The 25334-nt window shown below is 43.9% G+C and overlaps 1 protein-coding gene across 1 annotated transcript in view; it reads left to right on the top strand.

Moving 5' to 3' along the window:
• Window positions 1-25334, top strand: part of LOC115365712 (tetratricopeptide repeat protein 28) — a 179501-nt gene that overhangs the window by 83840 nt on the left and 70327 nt on the right. Inside the window, exons 2-4 of the mRNA XM_030060838.1 lie at window positions 15467-15614; window positions 21454-21726; window positions 23247-23377. Of these exons, the coding sequence (XP_029916698.1) occupies window positions 15467-15614; window positions 21454-21726; window positions 23247-23377 (552 nt within the window). The remainder of the gene's footprint in view (window positions 1-15466; window positions 15615-21453; window positions 21727-23246; window positions 23378-25334) is intronic.

The following is a 25334-nucleotide window of genomic DNA, read 5'->3' as shown; positions in this document are numbered from 1 at the left end:
TTATACTGCCCGCTTTTTAAAGTAGCCTTTAGTGTGCGAGTCACTCTCGCTGGAGAGGCCTGGCCAAAGAGATTGGTGCCTTTTTTCTTTTCATGTTGCAACCGTAGTTTCACTGGAACCGATTTCTCGTCACAAGTACATTATTTTCTTTCTTTTTCATTTTTTTAAAAATTTTTTTTAGGTACTACTTTCAGTGGGGCTCAAACAGAGTGCAGTGGTGAAAGATATACTGTTGGTCTAATCTTATCCCCTCTTTTGTGCGTATGCAGTCCCAGACTGGCTGCCTCTTAACTACCTTTGCCCCCTTATCCTTTCATTCTCTCTCACCCTCCTTTTCCTCTCCCTCTTTCCTCCCCTCTCCCTTGCCTCCCCTACTGCCACATTGAGATGGTTTAATGGAAATTATTCAGTAATGGAAAGAAACGAAGAGTCCAAGGTTCACTGCCTCTTTGTCAAACCCTATCTATTCAAGTCAGAGAAGACATAGTAGCAACTGGGGCACACATTTCTTAACTCCTCTGAAAGGCCATTTGTTATTTGGGCACTGTAAGCACTGCATTGCATTAGCTTTCACTGAGTCTTTTTTGTGACATTTTATCGTAATGTGCCAGCATGATTCACTTTTGCTTCAGTGTTTGTTCTTAAGGTAACTTTGAATTCCATTTAAGGTCTGAAGAGGAAAAAAGTCTTCACTCAGTTGTGTTTTTTAAACCCGCAGCCATACCTCAATAAGCTATAAAGCAGGGATTTAATGTTGCATAGAAATTTTTCAGTTTTAATAAAAGGAAGAGGTCAGAACTGTGAAAGTTGGTTGAGTTTATTAGAAGTTAATCAGAGAATATCCAACACTTAATAGAGTTCCCATTTAAAAATATAAAGGCAGTCCTCTAGATGAATACAGTAAATTAATATTAGAGATGTACTGGTGTATTTTCATTGTACACTCTCAGTGGTACAGTCACAGGACACTAAAGCACACCAGTGTCCTACCAAAATCTTTCCCTCCTGTTCCTTGTTGTCCCTGTTCAGTCACAGGTAGCTATGCACCGCAGGGCTTCTCTGTAAGCCTGATGTCATTCTCCCAGAGCCAGCAGACAGCTAAGAGAGGAGGGGGATTTGTCTTCCTTTCCCTTTCACTTATCTCTTTTTGTCTGTTTGTCCTGGTTTCCATAGACGAGCAGCAGCTCTCCATTCTCTTCTCGAGCGAGACTAAGTGCTGCTGCTACTCTCGACCTGCCAGCTCCAAATTGGCAGCCTGACCTTCTTTTTCTTCCTTGGGGCGTCTGCACAAAGCCATACCTCTACCATGGGGGAAAAATGCAATTAAGAGGTGACATAAACACTGAGCACCCGCTGTAGCCGTGCCTAGGAAGAAGGAGGGGGTGAGGCAGCTGCCATCGAGACAGCACATGCATAGATACCGGGCTATTAATTGGACTTTACGCATTGTAGAGTGACACAGGGGTGAAGTCACTAGATGGAGAACACTGGGTGTAGCTAGATCTCATTGACAGAGCTTTGACAAGATAGCGGTGTCAAACTTAGCTCTGTGCTTGGTTTGTGTGGGCGTCTCTGACCTTGAATTGTGTTGTGATTCATTGTAGGCAATTATCAGCTTATGTTTATGCACTCGTGACAAAACAGAATAATCATGTTGATTGTACTTGTCTTGTAGTGTTCCGCAGATATGTATGTCTATGCTTTTGTTTTTATTTTTGTATAAAATAACATTGGTATGCTACCATAGTGTGTGTGCCCGTAATGTAAACATACAGCGCCTACACTTGGACAGTAGTAGCTCTCCATTATATTTGTTAACTTGATGATTTTTATAGTACTGATTGCCATATGAATGCATTATATTTTGCTGATTGGGCATAATAACTTAAGATTATCTGCAAATAGGATTATGTGCTCTATAGAGGCATAACATCCCATATTGTATGTTGGGTTAGGAGGAAATCGTTTGCGAGCTAAGGTGTGTGACATTTGGAGCAGCACATTGAATCTGGCCCACAGTCCAAAAGGTGTTGGAGAGGGACTCAGTAATTATTCTAGTCTCTCCAGGCAGCGGCTTTAATAAGACAACTTTGTGATGGAAGCAGAACACATGCATGCTCATGAATACACACACACACACACACACGCACACACACAAATGACACGGATTGTTTTGTAGCATTTGTTTGTTTAGGCAAGTGTGTCTGTCTGTGTGTTTGATGGAGAGGATTTGGGCAGCTGTGAAGCTTTATGGGACAGAAACAAGGCGCCTGTTCACCGGTGCTTGACGGTGGGCTTGATACTTTCTGTTTGAAAGCAGCGGTCAGAGACGGCTCAAACTCCAAAGATGTAATTTATTTTTTTTTCTCCCATTCACTCATGCATGAAGTGTTGGGTTTTCATTTCTTTGGAGTAAAAAAAAAAAAAAAAAGGTAAAACCTCAAAGTAATGTTCATTTCAGCAGCTATTTGTCACAGTTACGGTCTTTTAACCTGTGGTCCCAGGCCTATATTTATTTTTATCTGCACGACTGAATGACTTAAGGTGCAAAACCAAATGAGTCTTCTCTATATTGTATTACTCCTATATGGACACATTTCATGTGACCTCCAAAGCATCAGTCTTACCACAGAGCAATCAAGTGTGATGTATGCCCTGACTTATTCCTGTAAACAGTGTGCCTCTCCACCGTGGCTCTGCTCGCCATGGTATGTACAGTAGATGAGTGGTACCCCGGCCCTCTCCTCAGGGGTGTTTAACTTTAAGACCCCTGACAAAGGAAGGGAAACCCCCTTGGGGAAACATAAAGCACGACAGGTTGAATGAAATTCTCTCTGAGCACTCCAAAGCTCGCCTCATCTCCGCAGGCTCTGGGGAAAAGCGCAGCAGAAAAATGTTTAAAACCAGATGCTAATCCACAAGCACTGAAAAAAACATTGTAGCACATGGAGTTTTTTCACCCAGGAGAGAAAACACTTTAAAAGCGACCCAGCATGATAGGCCAGCATAATGAGCCATCACCGGCTGATATTAGGAGGTTTATTCATAGAGTAGAACTAGAAGATAGCTTAGCGCAGGATGTTATCTTAATGCCACAACATGATAAATGATGCAGGGAAGATAGCGTTAGGAAATAGTTAGGAAATATGCAGGAACATATTTTCCAGCACAGAGACCAGCAACATATTTTGTAGTAAAGAGAATATGCAGTGCATGCTCTATATTCTGTGGGAATATAGAGCATGTGTAGTGTAGTTGTGCTGATAGTGCTAACACAGGCTAACAAACTGCAGGTAAACACAGAATTAAATGAGGCTGACATGATAACATGAGATAAGGCCTTCTGCTCATCCTTCCTAATTACCTCAGTAAGCGTGATGTAATATGCCTCTTCTATCTGTATTGTAGTTAGGTAATACGACATTGCCCACACATGGTGCCATCTAATGATAAGTTATGAGTGTAAGTCCTCGGTAAATGGTCCAAAGGTTCGTGGTGTGTGTGTGTGTGTGTGTGTGTGCGCGCCTATATAAATTATGGCAAGGTCTCCAGCAGTGGCTAGTGGCTCAGTAAATGATGGTGGAGTTGGCTACATCTACCAGGGTCATCACTCCCTGGGTAGCCTGATAGGTAATTCATACAGCCCTGCTACATAGGTGGGGTCAGTGCCATTTCACCATTTATCACACCATATCCCTGTCTGAAACTCCCAGCCTATTGGCTTGCACTCAGTCAAACCATTGCATCATCATCGAGAGTTGAAAAACACGATGTGGTGAATTACTAAGCCCGGTCAGTCAGATCTAGCTGTTGAAGCGCTCCCCTTATTAGCCAAATCGTGACTTCTCCTGTAGCTGTGAGTGTGGACAGGCAGGTCCAGACAATGTGCTAATTTAAGTTTGCAGTTATGCTGATGTTCACTTGCGCCGTGGTGTTGCAGCGCCGCACCTTGCTAGGGGTGATCATTAGCGTCAGAGGAGGATTTGGTATTCAGCTCGGCTGGGGTTCTGACAGTGAGAGGGCTCTCTCGGCTTCTGTTTCTATTAGTGTCCAGGCCCGCGGCTGCACAGCTAACACTTCAGTGAGTGCTCTCTCATCGAGTGGCCATTTCTCTGCAGCGGCTGCTGCCCCTCTAACACAAAACACTTTGGCTCTAGGATAGAAAAGTGACACCAGAGGACACCCGTAGTATTCTCATGCTGTGGGAAGCTCCCCTCTCTCTCTCTCTCTCTCTCTCTCTCTCTCTCTCTCTCTCTCTCTCTCTCTCTCTCTTTTTTTTTAAACTCCACTCACGATTTCACATCCAATTTTCCCATCTCCAAGTGTCGTCCATTCCCCTAAGACCTCCAGCTACTGTGGGATCACTGACTCCCCCTACTGTGTGTGCATGTGGGTGTGTGCATGCGGCTGTGTGAGATTGTGTATTCTCTGTTATTGATCAGTGTTGTGTCTCTGTCACTCTGGGCTACTGCTGCTGTTATCACTGCACTGTCGAAAATGGGAGGAAGGGGGGTGGATCACAACACTGAGGGCAATAGGGCAGTGTGTGTAATCTGATGGGATTTACAGTATGTGCAAGATGCCTTCAGTTGCTTTTTTCTCTGATTTATGTTTGCAACAAGTTTCATAACTGATACAATTAAACTATGCATAATTGCAATTTGCTTGGTCTGACTCTGCCAGACAAGTGTGCGGCAGCTTAAAAGGAGAGAAGTAAGTGAAGAATCAAGGAGGTTTAAATAATGATTTTAGAAAAGGAGAGCAAGGAGACAATTTGGTGAGAGAATATGTAATGGGATAGAAAAGAAGTAATGTCTGTAGATTTGGCTTCCAATTAAAAACTGTTTATATGAGCAATTAAAACCAGGCAGACACAAAATTGGTTTTATTGATGGCGTTAAATTATTCCAGACAGCAGGAATAAAGGATGTTTCAGAGAGAGAGAGACAGACAAAACAAAGAGACAGACATATTCCTCGTGGTAAAACTAATATCATGAAAGAGTAGAAATTATTTGCAGTAGAGGAGTCACTCCTGAATTTTACTTAGAGCAAAGTGAAGGTGAAAGGAGTACCCCCCTTGTTCCCCCTCCCTCCACCTCCTTTACTCACAGCTCTCTGCTCAGTGGGTGTGGATAGGACTCGTATGATGGATTGCACTAGTGGTCCTCTTGAGTGCATGCATGTGAATAAATGGGTGCAGTGTGCGCATGTTTCTCCCTACCCTGCCCTCCCTTTTCTCTCTGCCTGTCTGTTACCCTTTTTTCCCAAAGCTCTACTTGCCACCCTAATCTGCCCTTCTCTTTCTGTTACTTCAGCTGTTTTGGACATTTATGCACAAATATATGTACACATACACATGCAAGGTGTACATATACACATGCACACACGTTATGTATATGCACCCATGCACTCAGCAGAACTGAATTGCACTCCAGGCACCATTACTCCCTGGCCACAGTGATTAATTACTTTTAACAAAACAAACAGAGTCCTGCTTGTCCGGATCAATCTTGCTCCCTTCTTGGTGCCCACTGCTGTCACCAGTAATTGCAAAACCCTGCGTAGTATGAAATGAGGGCTACTTTCTCCCTCTCCCCCTAGTCCTGAGCTAGCCATGGCCTCAATTTTCTACGCCTGTGCCCCTGCTCTTTTGCCTCCCATGGGTTCTCTTCCCACTTCCTCCTCTCTGTTTCCCCATCTCCCTCCTTGCAAAAATATCCCCCCTTCCCTGGAAGCGCTTTGCCTTTGAATGTGACCATGAAATGGGTAGTCATGTCATCCCCTTTAACTCTTTCTTTCTTAGGAGCTGCTGTATGCTTTTAGAAGGACACACTCACACATGCACACCAGCAATGTGCAACTCGGCATCCATGCATACTAATTAACACTGCTTTGCCAAGCTGATCAAACACCATTAATCTATTTGTAGTATAGTTTGTTTCTAAATGAGAAAATTAATACATTCCGCTACCACAGCCAGCTGGGTGCAGTGAGCCCCATTGATTGTTGGCACCCATACTATGACTTGGCTTGGTGTGTGTGTGTGTGTGTCTGTGTGTGTGTTTCCTGGCAGTGGATTGCTTTTATGTTGAAACCAGTTGCAGTGGAGTTTCAATTAAGGTGTTTTCTTTTTCTTTTTTTTTCTTTTTTTTTTTAAAGAAACTTATAAACTGTCCACAGGTGGTAAGGAAACATTTTCACTTCATATGAATAACGAACAGGCCAGGAAGTCACAGTGCATGCACAGAGATAGATATCAAAGCCAAGCATACACAGCTAACCTGATTAGCAGTAGGACGCAATTAATGATGCATGGTGATGTCCAAAGAACACTATGAGAACTTGCTGTTTAATGAGCTAACATAGATGCAGGCACTGTGCAGATGTCTTACAGAACCACTCAGTGTTATCAGTGTCAGATACGTCCTTTCAGTAGAACACTGCCAATTAGCCGTGTAATTTGAGCTGACTGCCAGACTTTCAGACTAGCATGTAGCCTACTTGTTGCTTTAAATGTACACTAGTGTTGTCCTTGTTAAAATTTACTATGCATGTTTTTCCCTCTCTGGGAGTGACACTGCACCACTGAAATTGTCTAAGCGTTCGGCTCTACCCCATCTGAGACTGAGCGGTAATTCTCAATAGGAAAGCAGCCCTGAAAGCTGTTCTCCTCATTAATAATGTAAAATCCACATTGGTCCACCCATGATCTTAATTTTTCAGCCTCTGATATTTTCTTCGAGTCCTGGCCCAGTCATGTGTCGGAGCATGTAATATATATGATAAGTAGTGGAGCCAGTCGGCGTGGGACTCATCACACACTTAAATTGGTGCAGCATGGAGTTCATATTGCAGTGTGGCCGAGGGGGAATTAGCGAGTCTATATATAAACCCTGCCTCATGTGTTGTGAATTAAAGTGCATTTATCTGGTAATCACTGGGGAGATCTCCGCGTGCACAAGCATGGCAAGGCAGCAGTGCTGCAGCCACCACAGCCCAGTGTGTTGCTGCTGTTGCTGCACGGGGGAGATGGGAAGGAGAAACAGGTCATCCACAATAAAGAGCTCTGATAGCCAGGGTGGCAGCAGGAATGTACAGTACACGGGGAAAGAATAACAAGAGGCGTCTCTATCTCTCCTTCATGTGCTAACCTTTATCTCTCTCAGTGTCTTTCTCTCTCTGTCCAACTCCCTCTTGTTTTAAGCATAATGTATGTCTAACCCTTGGTGCCATATCAAAATTGTCTCTCTCACCGTGCCCTCTGCTTTCTCCAACCCTCTCAACGCCTTATCTGTGATTCAGCTTGCCTTTACTCAATCATGTATGACTCCTTACTAGCAGAATCAAAAGTGGTGGTTCTCATGCCATGCTTTTCATTAGAGGTCTCCGTAAGGGCCGGCTGTGAGTCTTTTGAAGTATTTTGAAGCAGCTCTGGAGAAGCCACACTGTCAGGCAGCCTGTGCTGCTGACTCTCTTGTTTGATGAAGCAACTCCCCACTAAGGCCAGAGCAACCTAATGATCCCAAACACAAGTGCTGACATAGACAAGGAGCTGTGCCTACTGTTTGACAGTGTGAGGGAGGTAATGACTTGGTGGACTTTGTCTCTCTTTGGGATCTTCAAACTTGGCAGGCAACAATAACCAACCACAAAAAACACCTTAGGCTCAGTGATGCTTCAGTCATTTGGCAGCTGACTTTTCACACCTCAGAAGGTCCCAGTTTGAACAGGATTTTATTTAATACAGCCTCAATGCTCTGTGAAAAGGATGTTACGTTATGCACTAAATCAGCCTTTTATCTCCCACTGGAAATCCAATGAGTGGAGGACAGCAGTGCTTGAGATTTGGTGCTGTCATGGGAGTGTCATACTCTGAAGAGGTGTTAAAAGAGGGTTACTAGGACATGACTGCACATCCTAATAGGAAATGGAGATGCTGGTTTCCCATGTTGAGAACATGTGTCTCTCAGCCAGTGTTTACTAAGAGGTGGTTATTTTTCAGCCATGCTTGAGTTCACTGTCAAAGCCAATTAAGGCAGTACAAATGAAGATGGAGGATGTGGTGCCTGAGGCCAGGAGAGTACAGCACCAGGGCCAAGTAGCCTCCTCTGTCCTCACTCTAGGGCTAACCACATTAGGGACACATATGGCCTGGGCAGCTCATTCAATTGGCAGGGTATAAATAATATGAAGCTTAAAATGTGTTTAAAAAAAAAAAAAAAAAAATCAACTTTAACGAGATCTTTTTTGTCTTGCGGACCACTGGTTGACTGAAATTTGTATTATTTTAGTACTCGTTAAGCTGTTCAGTCATTAGAATCAATATAAGAGATGGATATTATTGAGAGTGCTTTTCTTCACTTGATCACCCTCTCTACTTGCAGAAGCCTCTGTAAAATGAGGCCTGATATCAGCTTCAGTTTCATATATGGCCTTTTTTTTTTCACCCCTCTAATAGGGATGGAAAGTACTTCTCCTGCAACCTAGAGTTTGCTCTCTTTTTCAGGTTCACCATCTGGCCCTGATTGATTAAAGCTCCTTTAAGTAATTAATGCCTGCTTTAATTGAGAGTCAGCCCCTGTGGCTGTGGGGTTCGTGTGTAATGCGCAGGCAGAGCAGAGCCAAGGATCTGGTTTAGAGGGGCACGGAAATCTGTTTAGCACCCTGACCCTCTCAGCCTCACATCTCAAGACTCTTAAGATGCTAATAAGAATGCAAGTATGGTAGCTGCATTCTGCTGCGCCATGTGACAAATCGGGGCTATAAATCATCGCAGTAGAGTGTGACATGGTTTTTCTAACATTGGAATTAAAGTTCATGGGGGATATTGCCGTTTTATCTGCTGGTTTATCACTTTCCATTGGTCTTTTTCCTTTGTGAAAACCCTCTGTTTTGGTGGACATGCACATAGCGGAAAGAAAATTAAATTCCTTCTGTCAAACAGTGCATTGTGACAGCATGTCACTGCAGGACCCCATGGCTTGCCACCATTGTGCTGTCTCATCTGTTTGTGATAAACGAGCAATATCAGTTTTTCCCTTCTGTTTCACTTTGACTGTCACAATGGATGTGCATCTTATGACACTTCCCCGATCACAAGCGTTGACCTTCGTTATTGAAGGTTCGCTTTTGTGTTTTGGTAATTGTTTTTAGAAAGCGTTAAAGCCTCTCCCAGCCAGATAATGCAAGGCATGGCGAATACAGAGTGCTCAGCATTGATCCCATGTACCTGACTGTGACCTTTTCCAATTTGAAGTCCTGTGCTGGCTGCCAGTTTGATGTGAGCCTGCTAATCGATTGCTTGAAGCCGTGAGAGAGTACTACATTGTCTCTCCCATTGATGGTTCTACTCAGCACGCCAACCACCAGCTTTCACCTGGGTCTTATTGCGTTCACTGTCTGAATAATGAAGCATTTACCCTTTAATTGCCGGCTCCATGAAAAATGATCGGTTTAATTTGCTCTCATTAAAGCCATCTCATCTAATAGGCTAATTAAGGGCTTTGGATGGAACAGCAATCACAAGAGTCGACATTCCCCTTTGGGAGGAACACATCAATGGATCATAAATATTTTTCAACCTACTATCTTTTACTGTCTACCTTTGTGCAGATTGTAAGGCACCTCTGTTTGACTTGCATAAGTACTTAACATGCATCATTGATGTGGCTCATGTTGTTAACAGAGAACATGAAATCACTGCGGGCTTGACCCGGGTTGTTCTACAAAAGCCCCCCAAGTCAGCTCACAGAACAAAAAAAAAAAAAAATCTCCACAAAGCAGCATTATAAATTCATTAGCTGAATTAATGCAGTCATCTCTCAGCCACTTTGAAGAAGAACGGGGCTGTCTCTGTTTTGTCTTGCTTTGAAAACGCATGTACACACACATTTACGCTTACACTTGATCGATGCAGGTCAGGGGTGTCCAGTGATCTTGGGTTTGGTTTTATTAGATTGGGGAGATGGTAATAGACAGACAGCTGTGTCATGATTCTGTCCCTGTGACCTCTGGGCCAGAGGTTTGTGTTTGGCCCAGGGCGAAGGGTGTAATCTCCCCGCTGCTGCTCCTGTGAGAACTGACCTCAGACCTCTCCAGTCCTGGGGGAGAGAGGCCTGTACCTGAAGGGAGACCCAGGAAGATGTGGAGGGAGACAAGGATTTGGCTTCAGAAATAGATTTAATTAAGTACAGACACTATTGTGCTGTTCTGTGGCTTTCAGCCTGTCAAGTTGAAGGGCAGAAAGCCCAAAGCCGCAATCATTCCATTGCGCTTTTTTTTTTTTACTGTTCTCCCAGCTAATTTGTCATGGCCGACAGTTATCCCTGGATATTAAATTAAGCAGTTGACATTTTGTGTACCCTGTGAATCGACTGTGTCACCTTGAAGTGCAATGGCAGAGATGTGCAAGGGATGGCAGAGGCACATGTCTGAAACTCTGGTGGACATATGACATTTTTGGGTCACATCGGAAGCCAGGCAACAGCACCTAGCAGTTAAGGAGCCGAGATACAAGGGGAAGAAAGGCAGCAATCCCTTTGTTCCAGCCACACCATTAGTGCTAATCTGTTCCCGCCGTCCTGGCCTGTGTGGAAGGCTTGTGTGTGGTGGACTAAGTAATACATGTTTGTTGGAGACAGATGGGTGGGTTTCTTGTGGTGTTATTGATGTATTTTCTTCAGTTTGTATTTGTGTGTGCATGTGTGTGTTTGCAGCCTGCTGTCCCTATTTGATGGTCTGATTTGGGTTCCATTATGGTGCTGGCAGGGGTTCTGTTCAGAGACGCTGCATTGGCACCAGCTGCCCTGTGGGCGATCAGAAACCATCTGCACCAGCCGTATCCTAAACACACCACAACTGCGAAGGGTGTGGCACCGACTAAACTGAGTTTATATGGCTTCTATTGATTTCCGCATTTGAGAGCATCTCTATTACTGCTGCTATCACCGATCAGGGCACAGCATGCCACGCAAGGCCTTTGGCTACTGGAGCACAGCTGGAGCAGTCAGTTCAATGACAGACTGCCTTCACAGTGGGAGAGGAGTTATGCTGTTTGTTTAGGGAGACACCATTCTGGTTTAGACTCTACCACTCTGAATGTGCAGCAGAAAACAGCTCCAAATGTCTGTAAATAACCTAACTGACTACACAGGCAGGTTTCCAGCTCCAGTGCCCTTGAGACAGAGCTTTTAAAAATTACCTTGGCAACTTGATTTCATTCTGAAGATGACAAATTCAGCACAAGTACACAAATAGATTCTTCACAATGCACAGTGGTTGATCATTTTCTCTTGCAAAGAGAAAATCCATCTCAAGCTTATCCCTGCAGTGTGACTTGGGGAAGTGAACTTAGATGTTGCATACATATAAGGAGGATTGCAAAGACTGGTATTGACTGGACTACTTTTTCCACAACTGTGAGAAACCGTTTGTTAGCTTTCATCCTATTTTAAGAAGCGAGACAAGAAACGGTGCACAATCTATTGTACCAAACAGGATGCTGATTGCCTGCGTGTGCACATGTGTGTGCCATGACACAATTCATGCTTTGTTTTGCATTCACTGTATATTGTTCATGTACAGAGCTCGTAGAAACATATTTTCAGTGAAATCTGCCTTTGAGGCTCTTAGGCCCATGTCCTGAGTAAGGTTAGACAAACTGCAGACACACACATGCTCACAGAGGCTCAGGGCACCCCTGGGATTATACTGAGTAGGAGTCTGGTAAAGGGACAAGGACATATGCCCAAACATTAATCTGCTAATAGAGGGTCCTTTAACAGCCACACTCCCAATCTTAATCTTGTCAACTTTCTGCTCTGACTATAGGCCTTATTGTGAGCAACAGAGCTGTCACGGAAAAACAGTCTCTGTGTTTCATTGTAAGTGTCTTGTTAGTCCCTGTGCTAAAAAGACAGAAAGAGAGAGAGAGAGAGAGAGAGAGAGAGAGAGAGAGAGAGAGAGAGAGAGAGAGAGAGAGAGAGAGAGAGAGAGAGAGAGAGAGAGAGAGAGAGAGAGAGTGTGTCTATTTGTGTGTGTATGCGTGCGTGCGTGCGTGCACACGCCTGTGGTGTGCATAGCCTCGTTTGTGCATATGTGCACAGAGTATGTTGGTTGCCTACAGTGTGGAGCACAGTATACCAGAGTGAATAACTTTTTTTTGCATCATTTCCCTCTTCCTCCTAAGCATAAAAACATGAATATTTAAAACTACTTCAAACAAGCATTCATGAAATATTAAAATGTTCGAGAAACAAGAAAAGCTTTTATCCTCTCTCTTTTCCGTATGTCTTCTCTAGCCTCTCTCTCTGTCTCTCTGTCTCTCTCTCTCTGTCTCTCTCTCTGTCTCTCTCTCTCTCTGTCTCTCTCTCTCTCTCTCTCTCTCTCTCTCCCTCTCTCTCTCTCTCTCTCGCTTACACACACACACACACACACACACACACATATGCATACGTACACATGCGCATGCACGAACGGCAACACTCAGAATTTACCCACGGGTAAGAACGACAAACCTTCCCACTCAATCCACTCTTGTATGGCATCAGCACATTGCTGCTTTAAATAGAAGAGGCAAATATGCAGGAAGGTTCAATAATTTAGCCCGGATTGAATTTCAGGCAAAACACATTATTAGAAGTGTTGGTTTGTGGTTGTCATGTTGTACAAGATGCTGAACAGATGCCTCAGATTTCAGGAGGGCCTCTGCTTTGTCAGAACTTTCCTTCAAAAGAGTCATTCTGTAATATGCATCCTGTTTGGGGAGAGGGCTTTGGCAGTAAGATTAAGTCTTGACTTGTACCATTCTGTAGTGCGTGTAATGCCGTATGTTGAAAGGGCAGAGTTAATCTGTGGAGCCCCCTCTTTGCCTCTGATGCTCTCTCTCTCTCTCCCTCTCCTTCTTTCCCTTTATTTCCCTCCCTCTCTGAGCTAGAGGCTGTGCTAATCGCTGTAGCAGCAGCTCTAAGTAGATGCTGCTGTGTTTTTAGAAAAGATCCTGTTAAGTGTGGATAGGAAATGTTGTGCAGGGGTAAAAGCTCGCCCTCTCTCGAAATGCTCAGTGCCAAGAGCATCATCAACTTGTTGGCTGTTTTTTTTTTTTTTTTTCCTACAACTGTGTCCCCTGATGCACCGGATGCTCTCCGTCAGTGCATTAGCCCCAGTTACTCTTGAACCACTGATCAGTTTCACTATCAGTATAATCCTGCATTAGTATTCGTCTGCTGTATTATAAATTCAAGTGAACTGTCTGTTTTATGCAGAGCACTAGTTCAATTGACTTGTTGGATTATGCAAAGGCTGAGGTTATATTGTGTGTATGTGTGTTTGTGTGGCCTACATGATATGTTTTGACTGCAGTGGGAGATTAATGGAAGAAAAAAAAGAATCCAGAAGCCTGTGCAGCACATCGATTCTGTCATTTTTCAGCGTGGCTCTTTGGTTTATGCATTTTTATGCCCATGCTTGTGTTTGCAATATTTTAATGCTCTTTCTGAAGAGTATAGGCTTTTAACTGCATGTAGGGCAGGATAGGGTAAAATAAAAGGATTAAAGGAGATGCCAATATTTGTTTGAAGCAAGCCTTATTTTCCTCATCTTTTTTCTCTGTCTCTTCCCCTGATCTTCTCAGTTGGGGCGTACTGCTTAAAGGAGAATGAAAGGAAAATCTCTGGGAGAGCAGTCATATTGTAAATCTAATCAAAGGGAGAAGTGCTTTTAAATGTCTCTTGTTCCCCAGGGTGGAACGTTTGTGGGCTTTTCCTCTCTCTACTATGTCCTGCCCAAACTGCACCGCCACTAGATGCAATTAATATTGAGCGGGTACCCTGGCCTGCGCTTTCCTCTTATAATAACAGTGTTAGAACAAAGGTTAATGCTCGGAATCTAATCTCCGTTCTCGTCCGTTTCAATGGAGTTGTGATGCAAGTGGAGGGAGGTGGAGCGAGCAGGGCGGAGAGAGATTGGTAGTCAACAGGGGGGCTTGGACGGAAGCAAAATTAATTACTGGTCTCCATAAATTCGGTGTCATGTCTCATTTTCCCTAATCCTCTCCTCTTTTCCCTCTCCCTAGCGGTGCTAGCGGAGAAGCTTGGAAAGACTAATGAAAAGGTCTCTTAGATGCTAATGGCAAATTAGCCCCCATGTCACTTTTGGAAGCAGCAAGTGGAGTGACTGCCTCCACAGTGAGGAGGTGGCCAGGCAGCAGCCTTGGCTCATGCTGTCCCACACACGCACACACAAAATGTACACACCCACAGCAGAGGAGGGATGAAGGAAAGCTCTTGAGATGACAGATATTCTAAATTTTGGTTTATTGGCCACCCAAAACGCTTGACTCTCAGTTCTTCCCAGTGTTTGCTTCTGTGCTTGTGAGTTACTGACATGAGAGTGTTGGAGCCCATGATATGATATGATATTTCGAGAGACAATTTGCTGGCTCTCGTGGGGCAGTTTAGTGGTTTGGATAGTGGATAGTTAGCTGGATCTGGTTCCATTCTCTCTGCTGCTGCTGTTGTTGGTGGACTGGACCAGAGTTGGGTTGAGCTTCTCAGCAGGATTTAGTGTGCGATCAGACCTGAGAGGCAAACATCGTGCGCTGAGACACAAACTAGCCTGGATGAAACATCTCTTTCCTCTGGTGAGCCCAAACAGACACACTGAAGAAAAACACACTTAAAAGAGCGGAGTTTGGATCCCAGAGATAGCGTCTGTTTTAGTTTTCAATCTGCAGAATGTTCCAAAACATTTGAGACTCTCACAATGAGATCTGTCGGCAGTCACATACAGTTTATGTCTCAATGGTATTGAATCATACTCTCGTCCCTGTGACTCTCACAGCTCTGGGAATAAACTAGTGAATGACAAGTTCAATTCCTTTTTCTACTTGCACAGCCATCCACATGTCCAAACCATGACACAAGTACACATCTGATTTAAAATACGGCAGAAAAAGACTCAGGCTAGTTCTGGTATTATTTTACAACTCTGCCTTGAGAAAGAGAACGAAGAGTCTGAAGTATTTATGGGTATTCTTTCATGAAGCTGCAGACTGACTCCAGTAAGTAGCTCTTTCTCATTCTCCCTTTTCTCTTTCTTTCTTTTTTCCAACACAGCCAAAGAGAAATCCCAATGCTCTACTTGTGCGCAGTTGACTCCCACAGCAAACAGAACAAAAAAAAATTTTTTTTGAATAGAAAAACAATGGTTGCTCCTGAGAAAGGCAGCCAGCCAGTGTGTAACATGTGCATTTATGTAAAACTTATAATCCAATTAACAAGTACAAAAAACCCAGTGATCACTCTATTATGGGAATACAAAGGAGAGAGGTGCCATGTTCAGAAAACTGCTCATGTGGAAAACATGCAAATGGCGTGAAATGAGTGTGTCTGGTAATGTGTTTGTATAAAGCCCCATGCTGTGGCACTAGACTGGAACCCTAATGACTGTCTGTCTCTTCTCTGCAGGCATACTTCCGACAGGGTGTTGCCCTTCAGTACCTTGGTCGCCATGCCGACGCGCTGGCCGCCTTCGCCTCGGGGCTGGCCCAAGACCCCAAAAGCCTACAGCTGCTGGTGGGCATGGTGGAAGCCGCCATGAAGTCCCCTTTACGAGGTACAGTATGCAGTGTGTGTGTGTGTGTGTGTGTGTGTGTGTGTGTGTGTGTGTTTGTGTGGGTTTAGTGTGTGTGCTTGTGTGTGTCACTGTCTGTGCTCCACCATCTCTGGATGTTTTGTCCTACAACAGCCTGAAAGCCTGTCTCTCAGATAATCCCCACTCTGTCAGTCAATAAATGTGTAGGGGTGACTTTACCTGTCTGTCAATTTTTCGACCCATTTTGCAGGCAGACCGTCTTCCTATCAGCCTGTCTGTCTTTCTGTCTTTGTGAATGACTGTCGGCGTCAAGTACTTCCCCAGTCTGTGAGACCTGTGTAGCATGCAGCTTCAGCGTATCTGATTGTCAGTCGGGCAGATCACACACATAGATAGCCCTTTATCTTAATGAGCATCCAACAATGCTGCCATTGTCTGTGCCTGCCCCTGCGAAAACCTATTTCCTAAAGCCAAGTGGATTTATAAGTAGCTCATTCAAGCCAAGATTTTCACTAAAATGCATGCTGGCCGTGACGCATTATCATCTGCATTGTATCAGCCAGCTGCAGTGACCTGGCAGTCCATGAGTAGTCAGTGTGGGCCAAACTAATGGGCCTCAAAACAAACCTGGCATCGATTTCACTTCATCTGACCACTGCAAGAGGATTTAATATGCTACAGATCTAGATGGCACACACTGCAAACGTAGACTGAGTCATCCTGCGGTCTTGCTCTGTCATCACCAGAGTCTACTGTTCCAGGCTGCACTGAAACGGTGCCTGTGAATAAAATGCCGCCTTGTTTTATAATCCAAAATTTACCAAACTGTACAATGAGATCAGCGGTGCTGAATGGCTTTGTTCAGAGAGGAATCATTGTTTCTTAGATTGAATACAGCGCGCCTTTGAATACCCGTTTGCAAATCACTACCTCTGAATGCAGGAGGGAGAAAAAAAAACATAGAGAGTAAAGAATGAAGAGCCCAACTGAGCAACACTGAGTATATAAGCCTGTCACTGGAACCCAAACAAGAACAGGGTTTGGGTGTGGGCCCAGACCCAAGCACCATGGACCAGAGTGGGCTCTCTCAGTAGGGGAAGCCCAACTCTTAGCCCAAGCCATTTAATCTTTTAATTGTTTACCACATTTCCCACAGTGCCAGGCAACCAGTAGAGGACCAAATCCAAGGTGTGTTGAAGAGAGGTAGCTAGGTCAAGGGATTAAAAGCAATGATCCTCTCAGAGGGACTGCTGGCGCAGGGGGACGATAATCAATGTTACGCCAGCAAACAGGGAGGATAATCAGTGTTACTCAGCCAAAGCCCCTCTGATAAGTGAAAGGTAGGCAAGCGTTGCTTTCTCTCATTTTAGGCGGAAGAGGCCTATGTTCCTGCCAGCCTTGCTTATCGGCCACATAACACACCCCACCCAGGATTCAGCTGGTGGATTACCTCGCCCACCAATTTCGTGTTCACCCTAGTTGGAGTTGAGCGCCACCAGAAGCTCTTAAAGAACTTTCTTTTAACAGCACCTTTAACAAGTGGACTCACTTTCAGCTGCTTGCCACAGCTGTGAAAGGCCTACAGACTGATTGTACACCACTAACTTTCAACCCATTCATTTAGGAGTAGTCTTGTAACAATGTCCTAATTATTCCCAAAAAGAGTTGTAATCCATTTGTAATTATACTTAAATCTCACTTCCATTTCTGCAATGATAGCATTAGTCCAACCAGTATGTGAACTCAATGATGCTATCATGTTGCCAGGAGTGAGCAAGAGATGACTCGCCCTGATTGAACTGTCTACTTAGTCTGTTTAGCACAAACATCTCCATACATGGTTTTGTTTTTCGTTTTCCCAAAGCACCTTTATGTTTTTAGCTCTGAGAGATCCAGCTGATGGTGTTCTTAAAATATGTATATATGTTAAGGATAGAGGAAGACAAATAATGAACGCGAGAGAACGATTTCAAGGCACATGTCTTCAAGGACCCAGTGTGAAGTGAATTCATCAAAGTGTGCTTTGTTGCCATGACACATTTTAATATCACAATATACAGTATAGTTCCCCAATTCTTACTGTCATATGCAATTCAGCTCTCCCCTTCCCTCTCTCTCTCTCTCTCTCTCTCTCTCTCTCTCTCTCTCTCCCTCCCTTTCTCTGACTCCCACTCTTCCTTGCATAGATCAAAGATTTTTTCCCTGTTACTCCAGAGTTAAGCAGCTAGAGTGCTCTCATGTGACTCATGTGGTGCGTCTTTGTACTGTATTTCCCACAACAAAGGGCTTGCACAAAAGTGGAAACTACAGGAATCTCACCTCTCTCGTCAAATCTGGCCCCCTCCCCTTCTGCCACCTCTGATTGTCCTGACAGCTCGTCTTCCTCAACGTCTTGAGGAAGACGAGCATTTTGAGGCATCTTGGTCCACTTACAGCTATCACTGAATGATTCACAGGAAATCAGGCCCACACAATTTCTTATGTTTTAATAAAGATATGCTTTAGTATGCACAGTTTCACATGGGTAATATTCCTCTTCTTATCACCCTGCTCCAGTTCTGTCTCTCACTCAGCTGCTTGGGGCCACAGTGGGTTAATTATTGGGTTACTTTCCAGATATGCCAACTGAAGAAGTAGCAGGAGTAGTAGCAGGAATACTACAAGTAGCACTTTATTATCGATTGGAGGGAAATTGGTCTTTGTAATCACATTTATGGTTGATGTATGGTTTACCCTTAAGTTTGACTGTTGGAAGGGGGCTCGCTGGTTCTGTAGGATAACTTCAATGAATCCAGAAGGTGCTTGGAGTTGTTCATAAATAATACAATGCTTAATAATTCAGTCTGTTTATTTCAAGGGCAAGGAAATGAGTCCAATTGGCCCATAGTCATTTGGCTTAGATGGACTGACACTTTTTGAAATTGGGGTAACGTGAGAAGTTTTCCAGAGGGTGTGGATGGTGTAGAGGTCGAGCAATGTCTGTAACAGTGATGCAAGTTTTCCACAAAGCTGATCACCACAAAGCCTCAGGGCTTTACCACTTGCTATGTACTGTCAGAGCCAGAGCTTGAGTTTGTGAGGGTATGTTTCAGCTGTCTGCACACCTCCTCTGTGCCAATCACTATTTGGAGGAAACTCAGAAAGGGTTGGCACAAAGAAAGTGTGCTTCAAGACTCATCATGAAAGATAATTGACTAGACCAGATAAATTAAGGGTTGTAATCACTGACTTAGCCTGGATAGAACAGATGCTGGTGTATCATTGCATCCTCTATTTAGTGTACTTAAAGTGGCTAAGTGGAAATTAAAATTTCCGCCGGAATGTTGTGTAACACAGTTATATGATGCTTTTTTGATCCCCACAAGAGAATCCTCTTTTTGTCACCCCCTCAAGAGAGGTCAGTAGTAGGGGTCAGTTACAGAACAGCATCAGGTGGTAGGGTTTGAGCGGCTAACTCAGAGACTCTCCAGCAGGATGAATATAACTCCAAATGATGACTTTACTTTGCAAACGTCATTTAGCAAAGATTGAGCTGCCAATTTATATATATATATATGTATATACATATATGTGTGTGTATATGTTTGTGTGTATGTGTGTATGTGTGTGTGTATATGTGTATATATATATATATATACACATATACACACACACATATATATATACACACACACACACACACACACACACACACACACACACACATATATATATATATATTATTTTATTTTATTTTATTTTTGTCTGAAGCCGCTCATAGCCAGTAGTTTGTGCTTATAATCGGTATCTTTACATTCAAAATTTGCTTGGTAGAAAAAAAATGCAAGAAAACTATTATTAGAGTAAATCTCTTTTTAATGAAATACGAATATTGTAAATGAAATATAAAAAGATGAGAGAGATAATGTCAAGCCATTTAAAAAAAAAAAAAAAAAAAAACAGAACTAGAGAATATCCTCTTTCATGCTGGAGAGGGAAGACACTAGTAACCAGTCAAGAATAATGATTTAATGGTAGCATCCATTTTATCCACTTAAATTGTTGGAAGTGATATTTTTGCATAAAACTAGGAATGAGACTAAAAATAAATAATTTTACAGGGCCAGTAGATGAAATGATGTAGTTCCTGAAACAGAAAGAGAAAATGACTCATGAGTTTATTCGGGTGAAAGGGAAAGCCAAACCTATCTGTGATCCACTGCCGCTGTACCACCATTACAGGGCAGTGGGTGTGGCCTCAGCTGGAACGAGCCTTCTTAACAAGAATGGCCTCTTGTTACAAGATAATAAAGGACAAAGATAGAGGGGGAAATAATTGCAGTGTATCTGTTAGCTGTTGTATGTCAGTGAGATTGGAGTTTTAATGCCTGATTCATATCTTGGCACAGGGCTCAGTAAAAACTTTTGCTGCCGCATTTGACTGACTGTGTGTGTGTGGTGCCTGTGTGTGTGAAACAACACACCCTGATGTTGTCATAACTACCTGATTATGTATGCAGCAGCCATGACACCTTTTTAAAAAGTATTCCCTCAGTGTTTGATTTATGACTCGGCTCTCGGTGTTGCTCCGAAGGCAATTACAAGCTATGAATGGATATTATATGCACGCACTGTCTCTGCAAGCACAACATTCTGCCAAGTGCTGGAACAGAAGAGATGCTCTTGAAAGAGCATCATCAATTATGCTTTTGAGTGCTTATGTGGGAATGCATCTAATATTGCATGGGTCTGTGTGCGTGCGTGTGTGCGGGCGGGTGTGTGTGTTTGTGTGTGCATGTCTGGGCGAATTAGCATCTGTGTGGGTTTCCAAGAACTATTGAGTGTGTTCAGAGAGTGTGACTATGTACATGCTGTTATGCCTAAATGTTTGTCTAAACAAATAAATGTTGAGTATGAGAGCCTTGGCTTTATTGATAGTAAGAAATGCATGTACACTCTTCGGCAGCCACACATTGCTTTTTTGAACAGGCACAGTACAATGTAGAATCATCTGTAAAGCGCTTTGACCCAATTAGTAATAACTCTGCTCAAAATATTTGCAATATGGGGCCATGAGAATTCAGCATCCTCTAGATACACTTCAATATGCGAATACAAATACAGAAGCAGACATACACAGATATGCACACACACCCACACATGCACCCAACCCCACCCCCTTTCTGTTGTTGGATGCTGCTGTCTGCCAGAGGGCTGTGTAATCTGGAGGGCCTGTGGATCCCAAATCCCGTGTGGCCCACCATTGATTTATGTCATTGTGTGCGTTTTCTGCCTCCCCAAAGGTCACCTTGTGTGTCTCCTCTGCTCTGCATTCCTCTGCCGCTCTCCCCTGTGCATTAGCTGCAGTAGTTTCCCCATCACTCTTTAAACTCTATCTCAAAACCCACTCTGCCTTCCCTACTCCCTCAAACAGCCATATCATCTGACATGAAGAGAAAACAGAAATATAATTTCGCTGTGTGGTTTGTCAAGACTGTTGCCCACAATGGGCTAAACTTGTGCCATTTTTATACAGTGCTGTTGGAAATTGCCTGAGATTACCCCAGTCAGAGCAGAAGGACCTGAAAATGGCTCATACATTGGAGTTATTGTCAAATTGTCAGTGAAAGCCGTCACTCAGCCAAGCTACAGGCTATGCTTATCTAGCCAGCCAAACACAGCCATTACTGGAGGAAAGCAGCATCTGAATTCAGACAGAAGTTGAATTATCAGTCTTGGTAAACATGGAACACAGCTAATGCAGTCAAGTTTGGATATTCACTATTTGTCAGTCACCAACTCATCACAGGTTTACATTTTGGTTTATTTTCTTGTCTGTTTCTAATTTTTCTCTAATCCATGTCCTTCCTTTCCTGTGCAGAATCTCTAGAGCCCACCTATCAGCAGCTGCAAAAGATGAAGCTGGACAAAAGTCCCTTTGTGGTGGTGTCTGTGATTGGCCAAGAGCTGCTGACGGCCACCCACCACACAGCCTCTGTTGTAGTGCTGGAAGCTGCCCTGAAAATTGGCACATGCAGCCTCAAGCTACGCGGTTCGGTCTTCTCGGCCCTCAGCAGCGCCCACTGGTCTCTGGGCAACACCGAGAAGAGCATTGGCTACATGCAGCAGGACCTGGAGGTGGCCAAGACCTTAGGTAAGAGGTCTGGGCTGCATGGGAAAGAAGGAATGTTGAGGTAGAGATGCAGTATGTTACAATTATGTTGCTACTATTAGATTGAAGTAAGTATACTATACATCCTTCTTACAAACAGTCATCACAGGAATCTGTGTTTTAAATATGGAGAGAAGGGCCAGCTTCCATTTTCAACTATAGTATGTCTTCACAGAGAGAAACAATAATGAACAAGTACAAGGTAGCTATCCATTCCAGTAGCAAGCAGCAGGACAACACAATCAACAGTAACAAAATCAGCACCCTGAGGAAAGATCTGGAAATTTACGCTTGTGTTTAGGCTGCGTTCAGTCTCAGCTCTAAATAGAGATGTCACAATACCAGAAATTTGATGTGATACCATGGCAAAATCAGAAATCCCATTCAGCTACACACTTGTAGCTGAATGGGTAATGGGTAATGTAATGAATTATTTAAACATATAGGCTACATACCGTGGGGTTAGGGTTAACACTCCAAAAAAAAAACCAAAATTTCAAATTAGAGGAACTGTATCAAATGTCCTGCTGTGTCAATAAATAAAATTGTATGATTATGTGTTCTCATTTAATTTACAGTCCTGTAAGTGTGAATGAAACTTTACCTTTCTCAGTATTTAAACATAAAGCTTCATTAGAATAAGAACCTTGAGTGAAGTGTCGATACTACCAGTAGTAAAAACATGTTGTTTTCAATTTTTTTTTATCGACTTGGTACCTCAGTATCGATTCTTGTGACATCCCTTGCTCAAAATAAAATTGAATTCAAGCTGAGCATATTATATTTTCCGCTTTGTGTATATTTCCCCATTTGAGTTTGCACAAGGCTGCATTTTAAATTAGATAGATAAAACAAAGTTCATCGAATTTAAATCAGCCAAAAAGTGGAAAGAGAGCTTCCATCTATGCATTTGTCCCATTGTCCAATGCTGGAGGCTATGTGTGTGAGTATTTATGAAGGGGAGAGAAAGAACACAGGACCAAAAGAGAGCGGGGAGAAGGGAAGGAAGTGAAAAAACAGCAAGTTAGAAAGACAAAAAATAAAGAGGAGAGAGTAAGGTAGTACAGACTGGCTCCACTCTCCTGGCCCCCACACAGTTAGACACATGACTGGGCAGAGCAGCTGGAGATAAGGAGCTGTGGTTCTCCGGCGGAGCACAGAGGCTCACACTTTACTCTGGCCTTGTCTGTGGTGCCTCTTCGTCAGGCAGAAATAATAAGGCCTTCCCCTGTCACCCCCTCCAGAGCTTTGAGACGAACATTACCTGCTGTTAGTGAAGCTGCTCTACTGTGGAGAACTTAGAGCGGCCACGTTTCCTTTTAAGGGTGTAGCAGCAAAGATTAGGTACATCGCATCGCTGCACAACAGTGATGCACGACTTGGAATAAAAATAGACACTACCATGCACTAGTTATTATCTATTCATGCAGGATCTATAGTGAATGTTCTTTGTTACCTCTTTTCATTTCTCTTGTCCTCTCTTCTGGTACATCCTCCCCCAGGTGACCAAACAGGGGAATGCCGCGCTCATGGGAATCTGGGCTCGGCATTCTTCTCCAAGGGCAACTATCGTGAAGCGCTGACCAACCATCGCAACCAGCTGGTCCTGGCCATGAAACTCAAGGACAGGGAGGTAAGAGACACACACAGACCTCAGGTCTGCGTACAAATTAGGGGACAACTCATGGTTGTTTCCAAAGCAGTTATGCTGGCTGTCATTGTGTATCGAGGTTATAAAGTTTCTTTACAAATCTCTTATCAGGCTGTAGGTGTGAAATTGTGCTATGCCCAGCATTCTTCTATGTGGGCTGTTCAGAGGGTATCTGAAAGAGGAGGCTGAAGGACGCAGAGATGCTCTCACTCTTTGTCTAGCAAAAAAATGGGTATGAATTAGGTTAGGAGAACAAATGAAGGTGATGGGGAGGAGAGAGGCAGAGGGAGTTGAAAGAAAGGCCAATAGGATAGCCTTAAGTAGCAGCTGGCTCACCTTATTATCAATGCAAACCATTTATGCAGATTTTATGCAGATATTTATCTGGTTCATGTTGCAGTAAGTCTGGGGCTTTGTAACATATGCTGGTTTTGGAATGTAATTTACACAGATTAAGTTGTTTGGATATGGGGCAAAGAGAGAAGAAGAGGAAAGTGGGAGGGAAACAGGGAGAACATGAGGGAGGGGGAGCAAAAAGCGATAGATTTGTTCTGTGCCCTCTTTCTCTTCCACTCTGTCTTTTTCTCCACTTCTTCTCTATGTCTTCCACCCAGTCTCTCTCTCCATTTCTCTCCGTCTTCCTGACCTCTGTGGTCATTGTGGGAAGGGGGATGAGGGGTGGGGGTGTCTGACAGGTGCTTGTTCCAACACAGTTCCCGTCACACAAGGAGAAGAATGGCCCCTGTTTCCCCTTAGTTCCTTATCCTCCACGCCAGGCCGGCCGCTCTGCTTGTTTGTGTTCCCTGATATCAGGAGACATTTAAACAGTCCAGTCGAAGGCAGCACAATGCACAAAGCCAAAACTAATGGGTGAAAAATGAGGCCAGAGGCCCCCTTGACATCTCTCTCTTCCACAATTTGAGGATATGCGCAGAGCAGAAGTATGATTATGAGACCGCAGACACTGGTGCCAAACACCTCTGTCATGTAATGAGGTTAGAGAGAGAGACGGGCGAGAGACATACACATACATGGTCTTTGGTCCCTGGTTTGGGGGTCTGACTGCCCTGCTTATAGTTGGCTGTAGCAGTAATTGGCAAGCCAGATGGCTGATTTAAATGTTTGGTGTGTGTATGTATATGTGTGTCCACACCATGTATAGTTAATATGAGAGCCTACTCAGCTCCTAATGATATTCAAAGCCCCCTAAAAGCATCAGGCTGCCAGAACTCACTATGTCCCTTTGCTATGGTGCTCCACACTCTTAACAGCTGCCATAGGAAATAGAGGCCAGTAGCTGGACATGTGCTTTTTAGTGGAGAAACACCACACCTACCGAGCCGCCCACCTACTCCATGCACATTCAGCACAAGAGGAACTGGACTACTCATGTGACTGTTGGAGGTGTTGTGTCTTCTCCCAGGGCCATGAGGAGGTCATTGCACACCACTAATGGTTGCATCATACAGGACGTCCCTGTTGGCCCTGGCCAGGCCGCCCTCCCCGCCCACAGCCCCCCATCCCCCCATCCCCCAATTCCTCTCTAAAGGCCCCCTAATCAGACTCATATGTGTGTCACACCACCTGGTCTCCCTCAGAACACACTGGAGCCTGGTGGATAGCTCATTACGGCTGCCCTGGTGTTTTTGTTTCTGATGTGGACTTATTATCTGGCCTTTCTGAAGCTGAGGTCACTTCCTAGAGGCCGGGAACAGGATGTTGTTGCTGAGTGGATTTCCACTGGACACTGTACTACCTTGGCATGCGAAGTGATGGAGAAGAGAGACTTAGATTGGGGATGGAAGGGGCACCCAGTCATATCCCTGGTGGTAAAGCAGTGATTGCCAAATGTCATTTAAAAGAATAGTAGAAGAATAGTTTGCCCAAAAATGAACATTTTGTTGTTTTCAGTCAAAACATTAGTCAAGTTTATATGCGC

The sequence above is a fragment of the Myripristis murdjan genome, chromosome 9 (genome assembly GCF_902150065.1).
Source record: "Myripristis murdjan chromosome 9, fMyrMur1.1, whole genome shotgun sequence".
Lineage (NCBI taxonomy): Eukaryota > Metazoa > Chordata > Actinopteri > Holocentriformes > Holocentridae > Myripristis > Myripristis murdjan.
This window is presented reverse-complemented; position numbering and strand designations above follow the sequence as displayed.